The 18,914-nt window shown below is 36.0% G+C and overlaps 1 protein-coding gene and 1 pseudogene across 3 annotated transcripts; both read left to right on the top strand.

The window, feature by feature from the left end:
- Positions 1-572: 572 nt before the first annotated feature.
- LOC113319759 lies at positions 573-672 on the top strand (annotated as a pseudogene).
- Positions 673-15,009: 14,337 nt separating this feature from the next.
- LOC113318946 (mitogen-activated protein kinase kinase 3-like) lies at positions 15,010-18,911 on the top strand. 3 transcript variants are annotated; one of them, XM_026567237.1, is made up of 11 exons: positions 15,010-15,147; positions 15,715-15,855; positions 15,936-16,190; positions 16,360-16,578; positions 16,698-16,835; positions 16,914-17,081; positions 17,266-17,379; positions 17,602-17,709; positions 17,891-17,982; positions 18,126-18,548; positions 18,640-18,911. In XM_026567237.1, the coding sequence occupies exons 2-10, from the start codon at positions 15,757-15,759 to the stop codon at positions 18,484-18,486; spliced, it is 1,554 nt and encodes a 517-aa protein (XP_026423022.1). In that variant the 5' UTR covers positions 15,010-15,147; positions 15,715-15,756; the 3' UTR covers positions 18,487-18,548; positions 18,640-18,911. The 3 variants fall into 3 exon arrangements, with proteins under 3 accessions (XP_026423022.1, XP_026423023.1, XP_026423024.1); XM_026567238.1 differs by having other exon boundaries at positions 15,698-15,855; XM_026567239.1 differs by lacking the exon at positions 15,010-15,147 and adding an exon at positions 15,192-15,631.
- Positions 18,912-18,914: the final 3 nt, after the last annotated feature.

Below are 18,914 nucleotides of genomic sequence, written 5' to 3'. Positions count from 1 at the left end.
GATTCCTCTAAACTTAGGATTTTCTTATCTGACTGATTCTGAAACTGAGCTAGTCCTGAAGGATTCTTAGTATAGCCAAAACCTGGGGGAGCATTAGAATTACTAAACTGACCTTGACTTTGGCCCTTAGACCACGAAAGGTTCGGATGGTTTCTCCAACCAGGATTATAGGTTTCTGAATATGGGTCAATCTTTTGACGGTTATCAAATCTAGTGTTATTATAAAGAGCATTGGCTTGCTCTTCAATATTCTGGCCTTCCCAAAAAGGCTCCACTCTACCACTAGTCTGGCCCACTTCTAAGCTTCTAACCTTTTTGCTATAGCAGCAATTTTGGCATCTGATTCATAGCCTCCTTCTACCCTATTAACGTTTCCTCTACTTAAAAGAATTGTTTTCTGGGGTGCCCTACTATTTTCCCATTGCTGGGTTTTTTCGGCGATTTCATTAAAAAATTCCATCGCCGCATCAACAGTTTGGTTTTCAAATCCACCAGTGCATAGAGACTCAACCATGGTCGTTGTGGAATAATCTAAACCCTCATAAAGGATCTGAACTAGCCTAACCTTTTCTAAACCATGATGAGGACACTGGGATAATAAATCATTGAACCTTTCCAAATACCTATATAAAGATTCTCCCTCTTGTTGTGAAAATGTGCATATTTGCGTCCTAATAGACGATGTTTTGTGCCTAGGGAAAAACTTATTGAAAAAGGCAGATGTAAGTTGTTCATATGTCTCAATTGACTCGGAGTCCAAACTATATAGCCACGACTTGGCCTTATCTTTCAGGGAAAATGGGAATAACCTAAGTTTCAAAGCATCATCATCTAAGCCTCTAATTCTTAGAGTACTACAAATTTCCTCAAAATCCCTAACATGGTAATAGGGTTTTCATTTTCTTTCCCTAAAAAGATTGGGAGCATCTGTAAGGTCCCAGGTTTCAGTTCATAGGGTGCCTCCGTTTCAGCTAACTTAATACACGAAGGACGAGTAGTCCTAGTCGGATTCAACAAAGCTTTTAAAGTTGCCATTTCTGGCACTATCGGAATATTAGGGGTTGTCTCCTCAAGCAGACGTTCAAAAACGGACTCTTCAAAAATCGTACTTTCTAAATTGAGGTAATCGAGACATTTAGAACTACTAGGTTTCTCTTTAACAAATCTACCTAGGGCGTCTCTTTTACGTTCAGGCATGCAAAAAAAAATTAAGGAAGGGGATTCTATTCAATCACAAAACAAGGCTGACTCAACCAAATCCAACCTATTGATTTCTAGCAAACAAAAAGCATGATGGCTCCACTTAGATTGTTTCTAGACCAACTTCTAATCATTCGAAAGGGAATTCGTTACAATTTAAACAAACCCATATGAAATCAATTCGAGTTAAAGTAAGTTGAATAGAGGCGAGGGAAGCTCGGTGGAGCTTTGATACCCAAGGCCTCACCGGTATTACAAGGCGGCGCAGTCACGCATTCAACTTACAGAAACCGTCAAGAACTTCGAAGTATGCTTAAAAGAGTAACCAATATTTTTCGAATGACTTTCCTGTTAAACTCGTTACCCTATCGGTCTCGTTCTAGTCAAAATTTTAGGCTTAGGTTCGCGTAGGTTACGTGCTCCTAAAGCGGGCAAGAAGAGAACGGTGATGAAATCTGAACCCTTATCTTGTATGGCCAGGCCTTGCCCTTTAGTAGAAAAATAAATGTTTGTATTCAGTCCTCAACATATATGCATACGAAGGAGTCCAGTAACTCGCTGACAGGGGATTCGCGAGTATTTAGAATCTTACCTCCTGTTCCAGACGGGGGATGAATCGGTTGTAGTAGACTCGGGCCACTGACTCCGATGTCAAGTGTACGAACCCAAGGTGCAGAGACAATATCGTAATTGTCCTCCTTCTCTGCAAACAGTTTATATTTAAAGTACCCTTCCGTAGGGTAATAAAAAAATAATGTCCCAAAGTCCAAAAAGAAAAGAAAAATTACAAAAATAATAAACCTTAATACATTTTTTTTCTTTTTTTTTTCTTTTTTTTTTCTTTTTGCTCAAAAAGGTGTTTTATTGCAGAAATTGTGTAACACAGAGATTTGCAACGCTGTAAGGGTGTTACAGACGTCACTGTTACAATCTTCTAAGACTGTAGAAGAACGATAGTTTTCTAGTGTAGCACAACTGCGACTGTCTCTGTAGGTCCAATGTTCTTCGTTTTCTCCTTCTTCAGCAGCAGCAGAGAACACCTCTGCAAGTCTTCTTTCTTTGATTCTATGGCTTCTGACCGGACCCCTAACTCCCATCTCCATTCGTAGACCTCACAAAAGCCTATATATACACAACAGGTCGATAAATCTCCCAAGAAATCTTCGATTATTTTCTTCTTCTTCACGGCCAAGTTACGGATATTTTCTTTCCTTCTAAACTCTCTTTGCGGCCTATGTTACCTTGTTTATCTTAACCTTCCTGTTAGAATGGAATTTTCCAAGTTATATTGTCCACAACCCCTACATAACTTCCAAGAATAGGCTTAAACAAAGACCCGAGAAAGGATCACCTCTGTTTTCCTTGTACATGATCACACAACCCAATTTGATTGATCCAAATACACGTAAAATTACTATTATCATCTAACAGGTCCAGCCCAAGCCGAAACAGCGATTGAATCTCCATAGAAACATCTCAAAAATCCAAACAAACCCGACAAAAACTATTTTCCCCTCTTTCGTTTAAACTCCGCGTAAATCCCTAATTCTTCGAATATAAAACACTTATCATTCCTGTTTTATCTCCACCAGCTAGTACCAAGTAAATCCCATGAAAATCTCCAATTAAAACTCGATGAAAATCCTGCCAGAGAATTACGCAGGAAAGGAAGAAAAATTCCCGCCAAAACCGTGTGTTCAAACTATGAAAATAGTGTCCCCCTAACCAGAGTAGGGGTGTGATTAGCAGCTGCCTGGAAATGGGATGCCCCTTAGTAATTAGGTTACCCCTTATCCAAAGTGAGGGTCCGAATAGCAAATGTCCTCCCATGAACGCAAAAAACACTTTTCGATCCAATTTTGCCGCAAAATCTTATTTTTCCAAAAACACCTACAAAGACATAAAAAGCCAATATAAATATCATTTCATCAGTTACCTTTTCTCTATCACCCATCTCTATCTTCATCAGTTCATGACACCTCTTTCTGATTTCAATTTTAAAACCCATACCTATCCTCTGTATCTCTTGACACCTCCTTTAAATTTCATCTATAAAAATCATTTCATCGATTACCTTTTCTCTTTCACCCTTCCCTGTTCTTATTTTCTTTTTTTATCTCTTTGCCTTGATGGCTAGACCTGTCAGGAATAATATTATCCACCAATGGAAGGGTTTCAATTAGTGATCAGGAACCTCTTAGAAGAAGGGTAGTAATGCATTCTAATACTACTATTTTATCTGGAGTTAGAGACTGGAGATATAGTCTTGCTGGAAAACTTTATGCTCCTGGTGTTATGATTTGGCAAGATGCAGAGCGTGCTGCTAAATTCATTTCACTTAAAAAGATATAACCAATGGATGGTTCAGGTGCGTAATTTGGAACTTAACATCTTTGTTATCAAATTTCAAGTTTCTGATGATAAAGATGTAATTCTCTTTGGGGGTGCTTGGAATTTTGATGGTTATTTGATCGTGTTAAAAGACTGGAACCTAACTATGGATTATCATCAGCTCGATTTCTCGATTTCACTTTACTGGTTAGAATACAAATACTTGTTACCAGAATTTACTTATGCTGATATCTTATGTATGATGGGTAATATAGTAGGTGAAGTTAGAATTGTTGAACCTGGTGGTATAAACCCTCTTACATCTTCCAAGTATAGAGCTTTAGTCCTCATCAATGTTAACACTCCACTTATCACTTCTATCACTGCTGCTAATGATGCTGGTGTGACAAGATGGATCGGCTTCTTTTATGAGAAATAACCATATAGACTTTGTTCTGAATGTAAAGTTCCTAATCATGAAGAAAATGATTGTGTTGATATGACTAATAGAAGGATTGATATGGAAGAAATTGTTTGAGGTTTTGGATTTGCTGAACCTATTGTACCTCCTAAAAGGAATCCCCAACAGGAAGCTCAACTTTTTCTACAACATGGCTCTCAACGACGTAACAGACTGAGACAACCTTTTGCTCAAGAACAATCTCGTCCGTTTGATGGAATGTGTATATCAATTTTCTCAGCTACTAACTCTGGTTCTGGCGCTTCTTCCTGGCATAACAATCAGTCTCAACATGCTACTTCAGTGTTCCTGGTGTTTACTTTGTCAAGTGATGGTGCTAGTACTAGTGGCACTAAGAAAAGATATCGCCATGTTCCTACTTTGGTTATAACTTCTGAGGCTCAAGCTGATGCTGATGATATTGAGAACAACAATTCTATTCGAGCTTTTGAAACTGTCTCTGTGCAAGATGCTAATACTTCTTCTGATCAAGAAAATATGTGGAACATTGCTGCTGCTAATGTTGATGCTGCTCAGAATCATACCAATGCATGGAAACAGGTGGTTTTCTCAACCTCTCTTTATTTATTTTCCTTTATTGTTTTCATCTTTTGTTTTCATTACTCTTTTCACATTTTCTGTTTTTGTTTTCAAAGTATGAAAATATTTTGTTGGAACTGTCAAGGTATAGGAAACCCTCATACTAGAGATTATCTTAAATTTTGTTTAAATCAATATGAGCTAGATATTTTCTTCCTGTCTGAAACTAAAACTCAACCTAATAATATGATATTTTATCTGTCTCATACTAGATATCCTCATTATTGGTTTTATCCTGCTATTGGTCTTTCTGGTGGTATCGCTTTAGCTTGGAAAGATGGCGTAGATGTTGAAATACTACTAGTGATACAATTTTTGCAATTATTCATACTCATGATCATAGCTCTGATTTCTTGATCACTTTTATGTATGGTGCTCATAATGTTGTTGACAACAATAATCAGTGGCAGTATATTTTGGATATGCATAGTTCTGTAGATCTTCCTTGGGATTTTTTGGGTGATCTAAATTTTACCATGTCAGATTCGGAAACTCATAGTCATACTAGTCATACTCATCATGCTAGTCATATCAGGAACTTTGTTCAACAACTAGAACTAATTTATTTGGGTTATGTAGGTTCTGATTCCACTTGGTCTAACCACAGATCTGGTATTGATCATGTTTCTTCTAGATTAGATAGAACTCTTGCTAACCCTCAGTAGATCAGTAGTTATAATGATGCTTATCTTCAGCATCTTGTTCCCATTACATCCGATCACAGTTCTATTCTGTTACACAGCATCCCTAGTTCTGTTAAACACTCACCTTTTAAACTTTACAAATGTTGGTTGAGGTTTTATTCTTGCATTGATACTATTACTCAAAGTTGGAATCAGCAATTCTTGGGTTCTTCTTTTTATCAACTATCAAGTAAGTTAAAGCATACTCGAGCTCAACTTCAACAGTGGAAAAGATTGAATTTTGGTAATATTGAGGCAACAATTCATAATATTCAGACTCAACTTCAGAATTGCTATGACAACAATATTCCTTTGTCTCATCCTGAGATACACCAACTAACTACTTCTCTACAGAATTGGATTTCAATTCAGAACGAATATTTTATGCAGCAGGCATGTGACAAATTTTTGGAAGCTGACCGAAATACTTCTTATTTTCACTCTATGGCAAACTTCAATAAGAGGAGATCAAACATACAAGCTATTCAGGGACCTCTTGGAATCTGGTATGACTCTAGAGATGAAATTGAAACTGTTTTTCTCTCTCATTTTCGGAATATTACTGCGACTTCTCACCCTTCAGTACATAAGGACATTTTACAGCTTTTTCAACCTTGTATTTCTGATGTTGAAAATCTGAATCTTTCTTGTCTTCCTGATCCTCAAGAAATTAAAGAAGTTGTTTTTAGTATCAGATCTTGGGCGTCTCCGGGGAATGATGGGTTTCCTGCAGCTTTTTATCAACAATATTGGGATACGATTATTTGTGAGGTGATATTTATGGTCCATCATTTTTTTACTAATAAGCATATGCTAAAGGCTATTAACCACACTTATCAAGTCCTAATACCTAAATTTCAATATCCTCAAACACCTGCAGACTACAGAACAGTTAGTATCTATAACGTTAGCCATAAAATTATATCAAAAATCTTAGCTAATTGTTTGAAACCACTGTTGTCGAAAATCATTTCTCCAACTCAAACAACACATGTTTCTGGTAGACACATTCATGATAATGTCATCATTGCCCACGAGTTACTGCATACTATGAAGAGGAAAAAAATCAACAAAGCTATTGTTGGTATGAAATTAGATATGTCTAAGGCATTCAATAGGGTCGAATGGCCTTTTCTTCTTGCTATTCTTCGTCAGTTGGGGTTTAGTTCAGACTGGATATATATGATTGATCAATGTGTTTCAACCACTAATATATCTATTCTAATTAATGGTGCTCCAAGTGCTTCTTTTTCTCCTTCTCGAGGCATTCGTCAAGGCAACCCTTTGTCACCTTATTTATTTATTTTTTATCATGGAAGCAATTTCAAGACTTTTACAACACAATGTTGACTGTGGTTTTCTTGAAGATCTCAGAATAAATAGACATTGCCCTGTTATTAATCATCTTTTTTTCGAAGATGATTGTTTGCTTTTCTTTCAGGCAAGCTCTACTCAGATGCATCACCTTAAACATCTCTTTGATTTGTTTGGTGAAGCTTCAGGTCAGGTTATTAGCATGCAGAAATCAACAATCTTTTTTGGTAAGCACACAACTCATTCTCAAAGAAATAATATATATGGCATTCTCAACATGAAGCTTATGGGTTTAGGTGAAAAATACTTGGGTATACCACTGTTATTACACAGATCTCGACAGCAAAACTGTAAATGCATCTTAGACAAAATGTCTCATCGTCTGCAAGGTTGGCAAAGTAAGACAGTTAATCAGGCAGGGAGAACTACCCAGGTAAATACTATTCTTAGTTCTATAAGCACGTATCAGATGCAAGTTTTTAAAATTCCTGAATCAACAATCCAACAAATGGACAAAATCCAAAGACAGTATTGGTGGAAAAATTACAATACTCAGCATGCTCCTAATCTTTTCTCTTGGCACAAAATGAAAGTCCCTAAAAGATATGGAGGTTTGGTTCTCAAATATCTGAGCAATTATAATGCAGCATTTTTAGCAAAAATGTCTTGGAATCTAATACACAATCAAGATGCTCTGTATGCCCGAATTTTAAAAGGTAAATATTCTCCCTACTTTGATCTCCAGAATTCTCCTCCACCTGATACAAAAAACTCAAGATGGTTATGGCAGAGTTTGTGTTATGGTCTTCAAATTGTAATGGAAAATGCTAAGTGGCAAGTGGGTGATGGTTTGATTATAAACATCTGGACTGCAAATTGGATTCCTTATATGTCTAATGCTCTTCAACATTGGGACGAATTACATCTTCATGATTTACAATGGGTATCTGAATTGATTGACTTATCTGCTGCTCAATGGAACATTAACCATCTACGTCAATTGTTTAGTTCTGAACAGGTGAATTCCATCTTAACAATTCCCATTTAGCTAGATCAGCCAGATACTCTCATTTGGCATTTCACAACAGCAGGTATTTTCACCACTTCTTCAACTTATAAAATGCTCTGCGTTAAGGATTCTCCTAATGATGCTTCTCTGAACTTATCCCAATCATTTTGGCTTATTTTTGGAAACTCAAAATGCCGTATAAATTTCAAATCTTTTTATGAAAAGGTCTTCACAATCCTCTGACAGTTAAAGCCATATTGTTTCGCCATATGAGTTCTTCTGATCAACAATGTGTTCTCTGTAATACTGGTACTTCCGAAGATGTAGATCATTTGCTTCTCCACTGTCCTTTTGGTCAAGCTGTTTGGAGAAAGTTTCTACCACAACACTTTTCTTCTATGATGAGCATTCAACCCTTTTGTCTTGGATTCAGAGTTGGCAAATTCAGGATTCTCCAATCAACATATACAGTAACTCTAACTCTATTCATATCATAGTATGCATTATGCACATCATTTGGAAACATAGGTGTAAAGTTATCTTTAGTAACTTAAATCCAAACCCAAACACAGTAATTCATCAAATAAGTTACTACATCTCAGTGCATCATTTGGATACTGCTGCTGATAACAGTCGCACTTTACATCATTCACTATCTGTTAGAACTGCTTTGAACATCACTTGGAGGCCTCCTCCTATGAATGCTTTGAAAGTTAATATTGATGCCTCTTTTAATCCCCAATCTTTAGTAGCTGGTATTGGCATTATAACTAGAAATCATGCAGGACAATATGTGGTGGAAAAAGGAGCTGTAAAAAAGGCTATTAATGTGCATCAGGCGGAAGCATGGGCTTTGTTAGAAGCGATGGATATGGCATCTACTCATGGTTGGACTCAAGTTATATTTGAAACTGATAACTTGAATATCAGTTCTTATTACTTGCAAAATAGTACTCCTCTTTCACCCTGGCAGAGTCTTCCTATGCTTAGGAAATGTATGAATAAATGTAATCTGAATGATGGTTGGTCCTGTGAGTTTGTATATAGAGTATGTAATAAAGTTGTTGATTCCTTAGCAAAAGCAGCCAGAAAACATAATCTTTGTGGGGAATGGTGGTTACATCCACCAGATTTATTAATTTCTCACTTAGATAATGATGTAAGATTATCCCCGTTTAATATTAAGGTTTCTTTGTTCAAAAAGAAAAACTGTATTTCAGTACCCAAACCTGTTCTACAACAAAAATTCCATTTCAATCATCATAACTTCAACCCACTCTTCGGTTGCACCTAACAAACTATATGCACCTCCACCAGTTCAACATCAACTACTCTGCCCTGTCCTGCAATCTCAATAAACTAACAAACCACCATCTCTAGATACAACACCTCCTAAATAACATAACCAGCACCACCAGTTTAATAACATACTACCAACAAAATCCATTGTTCTTCTTATACAATTACCATCAGCTCTAACTTCACCAACACCATCTCGAAATCACTAACAAATAATCTCAATTAGATAAACCCAAACCCCAATCTTCTCTGTAAAACCTTAATCAGAGATTATATTTCCTAAGAACTGAAATTAAACCTGATACAATACTTTCTACCCTGATTAAAAACAAACCCATGAAATATACTACCAAACCAAATTCAATTTCACAAAGAAATCAATCAACACAGAAACCTCAAATTAAATCTTCAAACTAAGGAAACCCTAATTTACCTGATTCTGTGATTCTTCTTCATAAGAAAAGCTTCACATCAACAAATTAACGCCAACCCTTTTTGTTCTTCATCACCAGGCACTCAAATCCATTTTTAATTCAAAAATTCTTCCATATCTTGAACTTAAACCGAAACCCTAAATTCGATTCGACATCAACGTCACTTTATTCTTCTCTTGGAACTCAAACAACCTCAACTTATTCGATTCATCGTGCTACCTAACTTTCCATGAATTAGTCATACTAAATGATCTCAATCAGTCGAATTGAAACCAACAGAAAGAGAAGGAGAGGAAGAAACAGAGAAGAAGAAAAGAAGAAAAAAGAGAACGGAAAAGAGAAAATAAGAATTTCTCTTCGACACGTCTTGAAGATAAGGACGACCAAAAATGCTAAAGGCACCTGAGAAACGGATAAGGGCATCCTGGAGGTTTGAAGCAAAAAGATAATTTTACCCTTCACTCAAACGAACAGATATCTTCTTCGTCTGGTATCCGATTGACACATTCGAGATGTCTACTACGCATAAATTTTCGAGACATATTCAATGGTACTAATTTCGTATCTAGATCGTTGTTAGCTTAATTTCTATTAATTAAGGTCCATTTCTAATTAATCGAGTCATTCGCGGTTAATTCGTCTCTTGACCGGTCTAACCATTAACAAAATTAATAGGTTAAGGGGTTTTGTTGATTATTATTTCATGACTCTCTCTTTTTCATCTTGTGAGCCCCTAAAAACCAAAGTTTGGATCCCCTATAATAGGTTTCAAAAAGAAAGGGTTGTCCCGCGTAATTGCACCTCAGAGTAGTTTGATTCATCGGGGATCTAGGATTTGGTCGAAGAAGACTGTGAGAAGAGAAAAATTAGAAAATCACCGACTATCGTTCTTTTTGATACCCATAATTGTTTTCGACCATGTTCGACGCAAATACATGTGACGTCATCAAATGGTGATCTTTTATTTTAATTCTTAGGGTTTGAACGGAAGTATTTTCTCAGATTCAGGGTTTTTTTCTCTCCGCAGCTCAGCCAAAAAACTATCGCCTCTTATTTCTCTCTCCGTCTCTTCATTTTCTCAAAACTGGAGATGGGAAGTGGAAATATCAAGCCACGCGTGGGAGCCTAATCTTGAGCATGCTTAAGTATCCTCAAAACCGCAACATTGCTAATGGGGAGTGCCAGATTACTGAGTATGGTACCAAAACTCATATAAGACAGAGGATTTTTTAGTTTGTTTTATGTGGGGTTGGGTACCCTCTCCAATAAGCTGGTACCCCCATTAACATCCTTACAAAACCGTAGATTATCTTTTCTAGACAAATCTTGACCTTTCTTTATATATGCTAACTTAGCCAACGCTACTAACCAACATCCACCATCATAAAAACCATCCACCGTCACTATTTTTCCACCATCACTAATGTTACTGCTTCTACCACTTCCTAAGACCCGCCAAAAAGATTTATATATTTCAGCATATATATATCAATTTAGTTTGATATGCCCGTTGTCATAGCTAGTTAGTAGAAGTTAAAGAAATATGTATTTGTTAGATTAACTAAGGAGATATTATTGATAATATGATTTAAGGTGAATTTCCTCTGTTGTGGTTAAAAGCTGAACAAAGCTCTTTTCCTAGAGCTTCTGGTCCCACTGGAATATATTTCAACCAATAGAATTCTTTAGATTTTTCACACCACCGATTTTTGATATTTTCAACACCACTTCTCTAAAAAAAATTATCCCACGACTCCGGCGTATAAAACTTTTCTAAACCCTGATGTCTTTTTTCACCGCCTCTTCCTCTTCTTTTTACTCTCTTTTTTCTCCGTGGTTGTTCTTCGTTCTACCTGTATTATTTCTTTTATACTGCAGTTGATAAGATATATGAAAATAGGGAAGAAATTAGGTCGAGGCAACTGAAAACGTTCTTGGATTCAAAGTTATGATTAGGTGGGTGATGGCTACCAAATCCTAATTATACTTCTTTTAAACTCTCTTCTACTGCATCTTGGCTATCTCTTTCTTTTATTATTATTTCTCTTGATTTATTTCATTGTGTTTTGATTTTTATTTCCGTTTTGATTATGCAGGCGATTGTTAGTCTTTGAATCAAATATCAAGCACGGTTCGTTTTGATCCTATTGTTTTTGCATAATTTCTATTTTTTTAATTTTTGCTCATTTTTTTGGTTTAGGGTTTATCTCAATCGTATTTATGTTGTTTTTTTTTGGTCTTGTTTTTAGGATCCTCTGATTTTTATTGTAAACGGAAACAAAAATAGCATGAACAGGTAACCACTATGTGTTCTCTCAAAGCAATCCTAATAATTATGAGAACTTTGCTGTTTAGTCCACTAAACCTGACCCGGGTTAATGGCTAGTCCAGCGGGAGAAGTTATTTACTCGCTAGTCCAAAAAAGGTTTGAAAAGAGTAAAATTACTCTGCTAACCCTAACATATAATACTATGTAAAACCCTTTTTTATGCTCTCCATTAGCTTCACTACATACCAATATGTGTTATGTTATGTATTGATATACTACATACTACATATGTTACTAGTAACATATGCTACTACATATTAATATGTTATGTATTGATACTACATACCAATATGTATTATGTTATGTATTGATACTACATATGTAGTATGTAGTATCAATATTTTTTTTTAAATAGGAAAGAACATACATTATGACTTAAACTAGATTTTAAACTACATATAAGGAGTATTTAATGAGATCTCCAAACTCGTGAGCGGAGACTCGATCCGCTGACCTCCTACTTGAGAGTCAGGCTCCTGGCCAACTGGGCTAATCCCTGATGATTATGTAGTATCATTGTTAATATGTATTGATATTGTACTACATATGTAGTATCAATATTAATATGTATTGATACTACATATTACATATGTTACTACATATTAACATATGTATTGATACTGTTAAGTATTGGTACTATTAAGTATCAATACTAATATGATACTACATATGTTATGTATTGATACTAATTAGATCTGGAAGGGTGTTTTAGGAATTTAAAAAACACACTTTATAATCTCCACAAAGTTTTCGGACCAACGAGTAAATAATATAGTCCAAAAACATGTTTTTTGACTAGCGAGTAAATTAATTTCACGGGTGGACTAGCCATTAATTGAAAAACTGGATTAACCAGTAATTCCTAGAATAATTATAGCTTTTCATTAATTCTACATATGAAAAATCAAGAGAGTTTTAGTGTTTACTTTTTCTATTTTCCATTCCGGGTTGATGGTTAATCTTAAAAATTGGTTCTAAATTGGGTTTGTTATTAATTAAGAACTAATTGGATGTATACATCTACAGGGTCTCAAATACAAAGCATGTATTTTGTGGTTTGATGAGTTTGTTAATTGTCTTGTTGTTATTGTCTTTGTTGATAAAGTTTTTTTCTTTTGTTGGTTCCAACATCTTTTTTTTTTATTCATAGGGAGTTCCATAAAGCTGGAGAAAGGTGGTAGATTTTTCGCTTCTACATATAACAGGATCCTCAGGTTTGTGGTTTGTGATAGGCCCCATGTACGTGCTTTTTGTTTATCAATTATCAGGTCATTGAATTGAACTATTAATTAGGTTTTCTTAATCATTTCTGTCTCACCGCAAGTGAGCACCTGTGGAAAAAAAAACGGGAAGACTTTATTCAAGGTGGGAGCTGATCTTGCATGTTTAATAGCATTCATATACTCTAAAGGGATAAGACTTTATCGTAACTAAGGTGAGTTAGTGTAATATATCTGCTCTTTAGTGCATATCCTAAAAGCTGTATAACTTCTAAGCCAAATTTAGGTACGAGCACAGTACTGTTTGCCTCTATGCTGTCAATTCGGGTATGCTATTGTCACATATATAACTTTCAGGTTTAAGTTGAGTCCCAACAATATTAATCTCAATATTTTTGTAGTAATCAGCAAGGATATCAATGATCAAGCCAAGTGACGGTGACCTTGCATTCTAAATTCATCATGCGCAACGCATATTGATATGCTTTCGAGATTACCAGTTGGAAGACTACCCATTTTTTACTTCGGCTAATGAGAGTGAGTCAGCTAGAGAAAATTGGTATGTGCAGAATAATGAAGAAGAATGAATGGAATCAAAGAGAGAATGAGGCACATCCGAACAACTTAAAAGTCAAAATACATATAACAAAGCTTTTAAGGTGGCTTCAAGGGTAGGTTCTAAGTAATGTTGGATATGTTCATTGTGGTGATAACTTCACGTTATCATCAGATTTTAAATGAGTCATTGGTCTAGATTGTAAGTTGCATTATTAAAGAAGGAAACATCATGTAACAATGAGGCAGGAAAGTTGGCACATTGAATAAGACTAATTAGAGTTGCATTTACATTTCTTAAAAATAATGTTTGTATAAGGTAAGAGGGGGTTGTGTATGCAGCTCATTTTGCTTTCAAGTAATAAAATTTGAATGCATACATCAAAGTTTGGAAGTGTCTAAAGCTATAAGAAGTTTTACCATCATAAAAAGCTGATTACATAGAACTTCTCTTTAAATGTTTTTGTACATATAACTTAGAGATTTTCTCCTATAGATATTTAACAACTTTTTAAAAGTGACAACCATATGGAAATGGTGATAAAAGTAATATCTCGAGTCTCGACGGATCTAATTAACGACCAGTTGAAATCGGTATAATTGACAGTTTAACTTCATAAGGAATCCATGAGTGTTGTACATTTTTTGCACATACTTTTGAATAAATACTGCACCAATACATACAAAAAAGTATCCTTTTAGTTATATTTTTTTTTAAATAATTTTATTGTAATTTTAACGTATTTTCTTCTCAAAATATACATATGTTTCTTTGCAGGACGCAATAACTAGTTGATAATAAAAAATTAATAAATTATTCATTATGAGCAATTAATCGGACCCTAATTAATAAAACACTTATAAAGGTTAAGCTGAACAAATTATGACCTTAGATTTATCTTCCTTCTAGATAAATCCTGACCACTCTTTATCTAGGCTAACTTAGCCAAATCGTGTTATGTATTTTTGATATCATGATTAATGTTTGTTCTTTTCATTTTCTTCCCTGTCATAGAATTCAAGGTACCAATTTTCCTAATGACTTCACCAGGATTTGGTTTTACTCCCTAAAAGAAAGACATAGCAGCACCTAAATTTCCATATCTCCCAAGCAGCATTAGCCATTCTGACACTTCAATTTTCGTCTAGCAGCATTAGCTGATTTCCATTCTTTTATACTACTCCTAAACAGTTCTATAGACCTTCTAGCTTCAGGAATAGTAGTAAACCATATGGCTCGAGAGAGAGGGCATTCCCTTGAGATGTGCACCAATCGTTCTATAGACCTTCACCATCAGATGCCGTTTCTTCGGACTTTTCTTTCCCGACGGTCCGCGAAGCATTTTTGAAACTTAATAGAGTGATGATACAGCTACCGAGGAAAACCCCCTGAGGATATCCCGTGAACCCTTTTTGGCCAGCTGTTCCAATCAGGGACTGAATGCCATGGGATGGTGGGCCCATTACAAAATTTTCTAGCCATTCGATTCGTTTGCGGAACATTTCACGCTGCTTTACTCGGTCAATATATCATTTTCGAACTTAATAATGCCACATCTACAGCCCGTTAAACTCCCTCCCTCCCTCTGTAGATCGAGTTTTTACTGCAAAAAAACAACAAGAAAAAAAAGAACAAGAAAAAACAGAAGAAGCCAGACCGATTCTGATGGGATTCAAACAAGGAAAAGCATTGTACTTGTTTTCTAATCTCTGGTATTCGATTCATTTTTCTATTCTCATTTGAATCCCTAATTTTCATTAATTTTATGATTTTGGGGCATTATTTGCACTTATCTAGTTAATCTTGGATTTATAGCTTTCACTCTCGAAATTGCTCGGTAGTTGATTTAGTATTTTAGAACATTAAATTAGGGGATTTCCTAATTTTACTCTGCTTAAGGCTTCATGGTGATGTTGTGTTATTGCTGGTATTGTTGATACACTACATTTGTCGATCTTATCTAATGATTGAAGGGTTATAATGAAACTTCGGGGGGGCCTCATTGGACTGGTAAAATGTACGATGTTTAAGATCTCACCACCTGATGCTTTGGAGTGGGTGAAGTGAGAGTTTGGAATATCATAGTGGTGGTGTCTTTATTGATTACCAAATGCACGTAGGGGAAATAGCTTACCTGTGTTCTGTCGTATTTGTTGGTGTAGTGCCATTGTCTTTTGTTTTTATGATTATATGCAAGTGAGTTTGTTAACTTTTAGTATTTCTTTCTTGAAAGACTTTATAAGTGACTAACCATGTAGACAGATTGTTCTGTGCTGTAGAAAGTAGTAGAGTAAGTAAGGGAAGAGCATAAGTAGTTCATCATGGCTGAGTTGGAGGAGCTAAAAAAGAAGCTCGCTCCATTATTTGATGCTGAAAAGGGTTTAGATGGGCCATCTATGAACCCTTATGAATCATACATGGCAAGTTCTTTCAGTGTTTATATGACACAAATAGTGCAACTTTTTTGTTGCTGTCTTATAAACTTTTGTTTTACATATAGGTATCAGATGGTGGAACCGTAAACTTATTAAGCAGGTCTTGTGGGGTATATAACATCAATGAGCTTGGGTTGCAAAAACGATCTTCTTGGTTGGTAGATGAAACAGATGTAAGTGAAAAGACATATCGTTGTGCTTCACATGAGATGCGCATATTTGGAGCCATAGGTAGTGGCGCAAGTAGTGTTGTTCAGAGAGCTATCCATATTCCGTCTCACAGAATTTTAGCCTTGAAGAAAATTAGCATTTTTGAGAAGGTGTGTATAATATGGCCACTCATATGAGTCCTAGCCTACTATTAACTCCTTATTAATGGGTTTTTGTCATATACTCAGTACTGGCTTAAGATAATCCTCGAAACGAAACATGCATGTCATCTCCTACTGATGGTGATCTACGTTTAAGTTTCTCTTGTTTGTATTCTAGGAAAAGCGGCAGCAGCTTCTTACTGAGATACGTACGTTGTGTGAAGCACCTTGTTATGAAGGTCTTGTGGAATTCCAAGGAGCATTTTATACCCCAGACTCGGGGCAAATAAGCATAGCATTGGAGTACATGGATGGAGGTTCCCTTGCAGATGTCTTACGAGTGCGAAAATCTATACCAGAACCAATTCTTTCATGTGTAGTTAAGAAACTCTTGCGAGTAAGTACCCTATTTGTCTTCACTTTCATCTCTCGCTTTCTTTTTGAACTTTCATGAAATTCTTGAGTATCATCTTTGGGGTCTATTTCTTAGAAAATTTCATCTTATGTTTGTTGAAGGGTTTAAGCTACCTGCATGGAGTTAGACATTTGGTTCACAGAGACATTAAGCCTGCAAATTTACTTATGAATCTAAAGGGGGAGCCAAAGATCACCGACTTTGGTATAAGTGCTGGGTTGGAGAATTCTATGGCAATGGCAAGTAACAACTGTATGTCATCATGAAAGTTTCATTCGTATAGTATGACTAACATTGGTGTCAATATGTTTTTCCAGTGTGCTACTTTTGTCGGCACTGTTACATATATGTCACCTGAAAGAATTCAGAATGAGAGTTATTCTTATCCGGCTGATATCTGGAGCCTTGGTCTAGCTTTATTTGAGTGTGGGACTGGTGAATTTCCATATACAGCTAATGAAGGGCCTGTTAATCTTATGCTACAAGTGAGTCCCTCTTTTTACCTTTTCCAGTTCCGAAATGTTCCCTCTTTGATTTAGCTTGCGTGTTCCTATTGAAAATGAGTGTAACAGAATCTTCAGAACTACATGTAGTATCTGTTAGTGTACAATTCCACCCCATCTACTTATCTTGTTATCTGACATCCTGAAAGTGGTAAATGTATGGCAGATCCTGGAGGATCCATCACCTTCACCTTCAAAAAATTTCTTTTCCCCAGAATTCTGCACATTTATTGATGCTTGCTTATTGAAATGTGCGGATGCGAGGCCAACTGCGGAACAGGTGACTACGTGGTCATTCAGAGTGAATTGTAACTGATGTCTTGTCTTATATATATAAATTTTTTTTTGTCTAGTCTACCTTGAGGCACAATAAATCTGTATTGGTACTTGGGGAATCTTCTTTTGGTTCTGTTGGTTTAACAAGTGTTGGAATCTTGGGTCGTTTCCTTCTATAAGGCTATTAATTTCATCTTTGATTCATTCACTCTTTCTTACTGTGCAGCTTCTCTCCCATCCGTTTATTACAAGGTATGCAAGTGCAGAAGTTGACCTTGCAGCATTTGTTCGAAGCGTTTTTGATCCAACACAAAGAATGAAGGATTTGGCTGATGTGAGTCTCTACTGCTTTTCTACTTGTATTTCTTCCATCAGTTATTTTTTTTACCATTCATGTAACTGTTGTATCAGACGTTTACTCTTTAGACAATGTTGATATATAACTGGAGTATTTAGCTATAGAGTTACTAGACGAAAATTATTTTGATAATTGTAACATTGTGAATGCTTGGCAGATGCTTACTATGCACTATTACTTACTTTTCAATGGTTCCGATGACCTTTGGCATCATTCAAAAACCTTATATAGCGATGATTCAACTTTCAGGTACTCTGCAAATTTCTTAAAACCATTGGTACCAATAAAATCCTAATTACTGTGCTATGTAAAACAATCAAGGTATATTTTGCAGAAGAGTATCATAGTAATGCATAATTTTTTGACCAGTAACCGTCTCTGTTTGATTGTAGCTTCTCAGAGAAAGTCTCTACAGGCCCTAGTGAAATATTTACAACTTTGTCAAACCTTAGGAAAACATTAGCAGGTGACTGGCCCCCTGAAAGGCTAGTGCATGTTGTCGAGAAACTTCAGTGTCGAGCCCATGGCGATGATGGAGTTGCAATTCGTGTGTCTGGGTCATTTATAATTGGGAATCAGTTCCTTATCTGTGGAGATGGGATACTAGCTGAGGGTATGCAGAACATCCAAGATCTTGCGATTGACATCAAAAGTAAGAGGATGGGAACGTTCAAGGAACAGTTCATCATGGAGCCAGGCAACGTGATTGGACGCTATTTCATTTCTAAGCAAGAACTGTATATCATCCACTAGAAAACTTTCCAACGATATTCTGTTTCCCACCAAAGCTGCCAGCTTATCAGCAATCTGTATTGGTACGTTATCAAGTGACTTGGTAGTTGGGGTCTATCAGTGTTTGTTGATACTTTCTTACTCTTTGCACGTTATATCCTACTTTGTATGCAGGAACGCCTGTCTTGGGCAAACGGTCCAGATCTTCAAAACCACCTGATATCTTTTGAAGCTGTGTAAATTGTTCTTAAAATTGAGCGTGTGTTTATTATGTCTAATTGAAATGCAGATTCCATACTGCATCTAAGTTATTCTATTTATTTATGCGAGTTGCAACCATAGCCACACTGTAATCCCACGCTGCAAAGCAGAATATCTAAGAAGCTTTTTTACCAATTCAGTTTCTGTTGTCCTCTAAATAACACAATCTTGGTTGTTAATGGCTACCC

Source organism: Papaver somniferum, chromosome 10 (assembly GCF_003573695.1).
Source record: "Papaver somniferum cultivar HN1 chromosome 10, ASM357369v1, whole genome shotgun sequence".
Classification (NCBI taxonomy): Eukaryota; Viridiplantae; Streptophyta; class Magnoliopsida; order Ranunculales; family Papaveraceae; genus Papaver; species Papaver somniferum.
The sequence above is the reverse complement of the archived record's forward strand: the minus strand, read 5'-3'. Positions and strand labels throughout refer to the sequence as shown.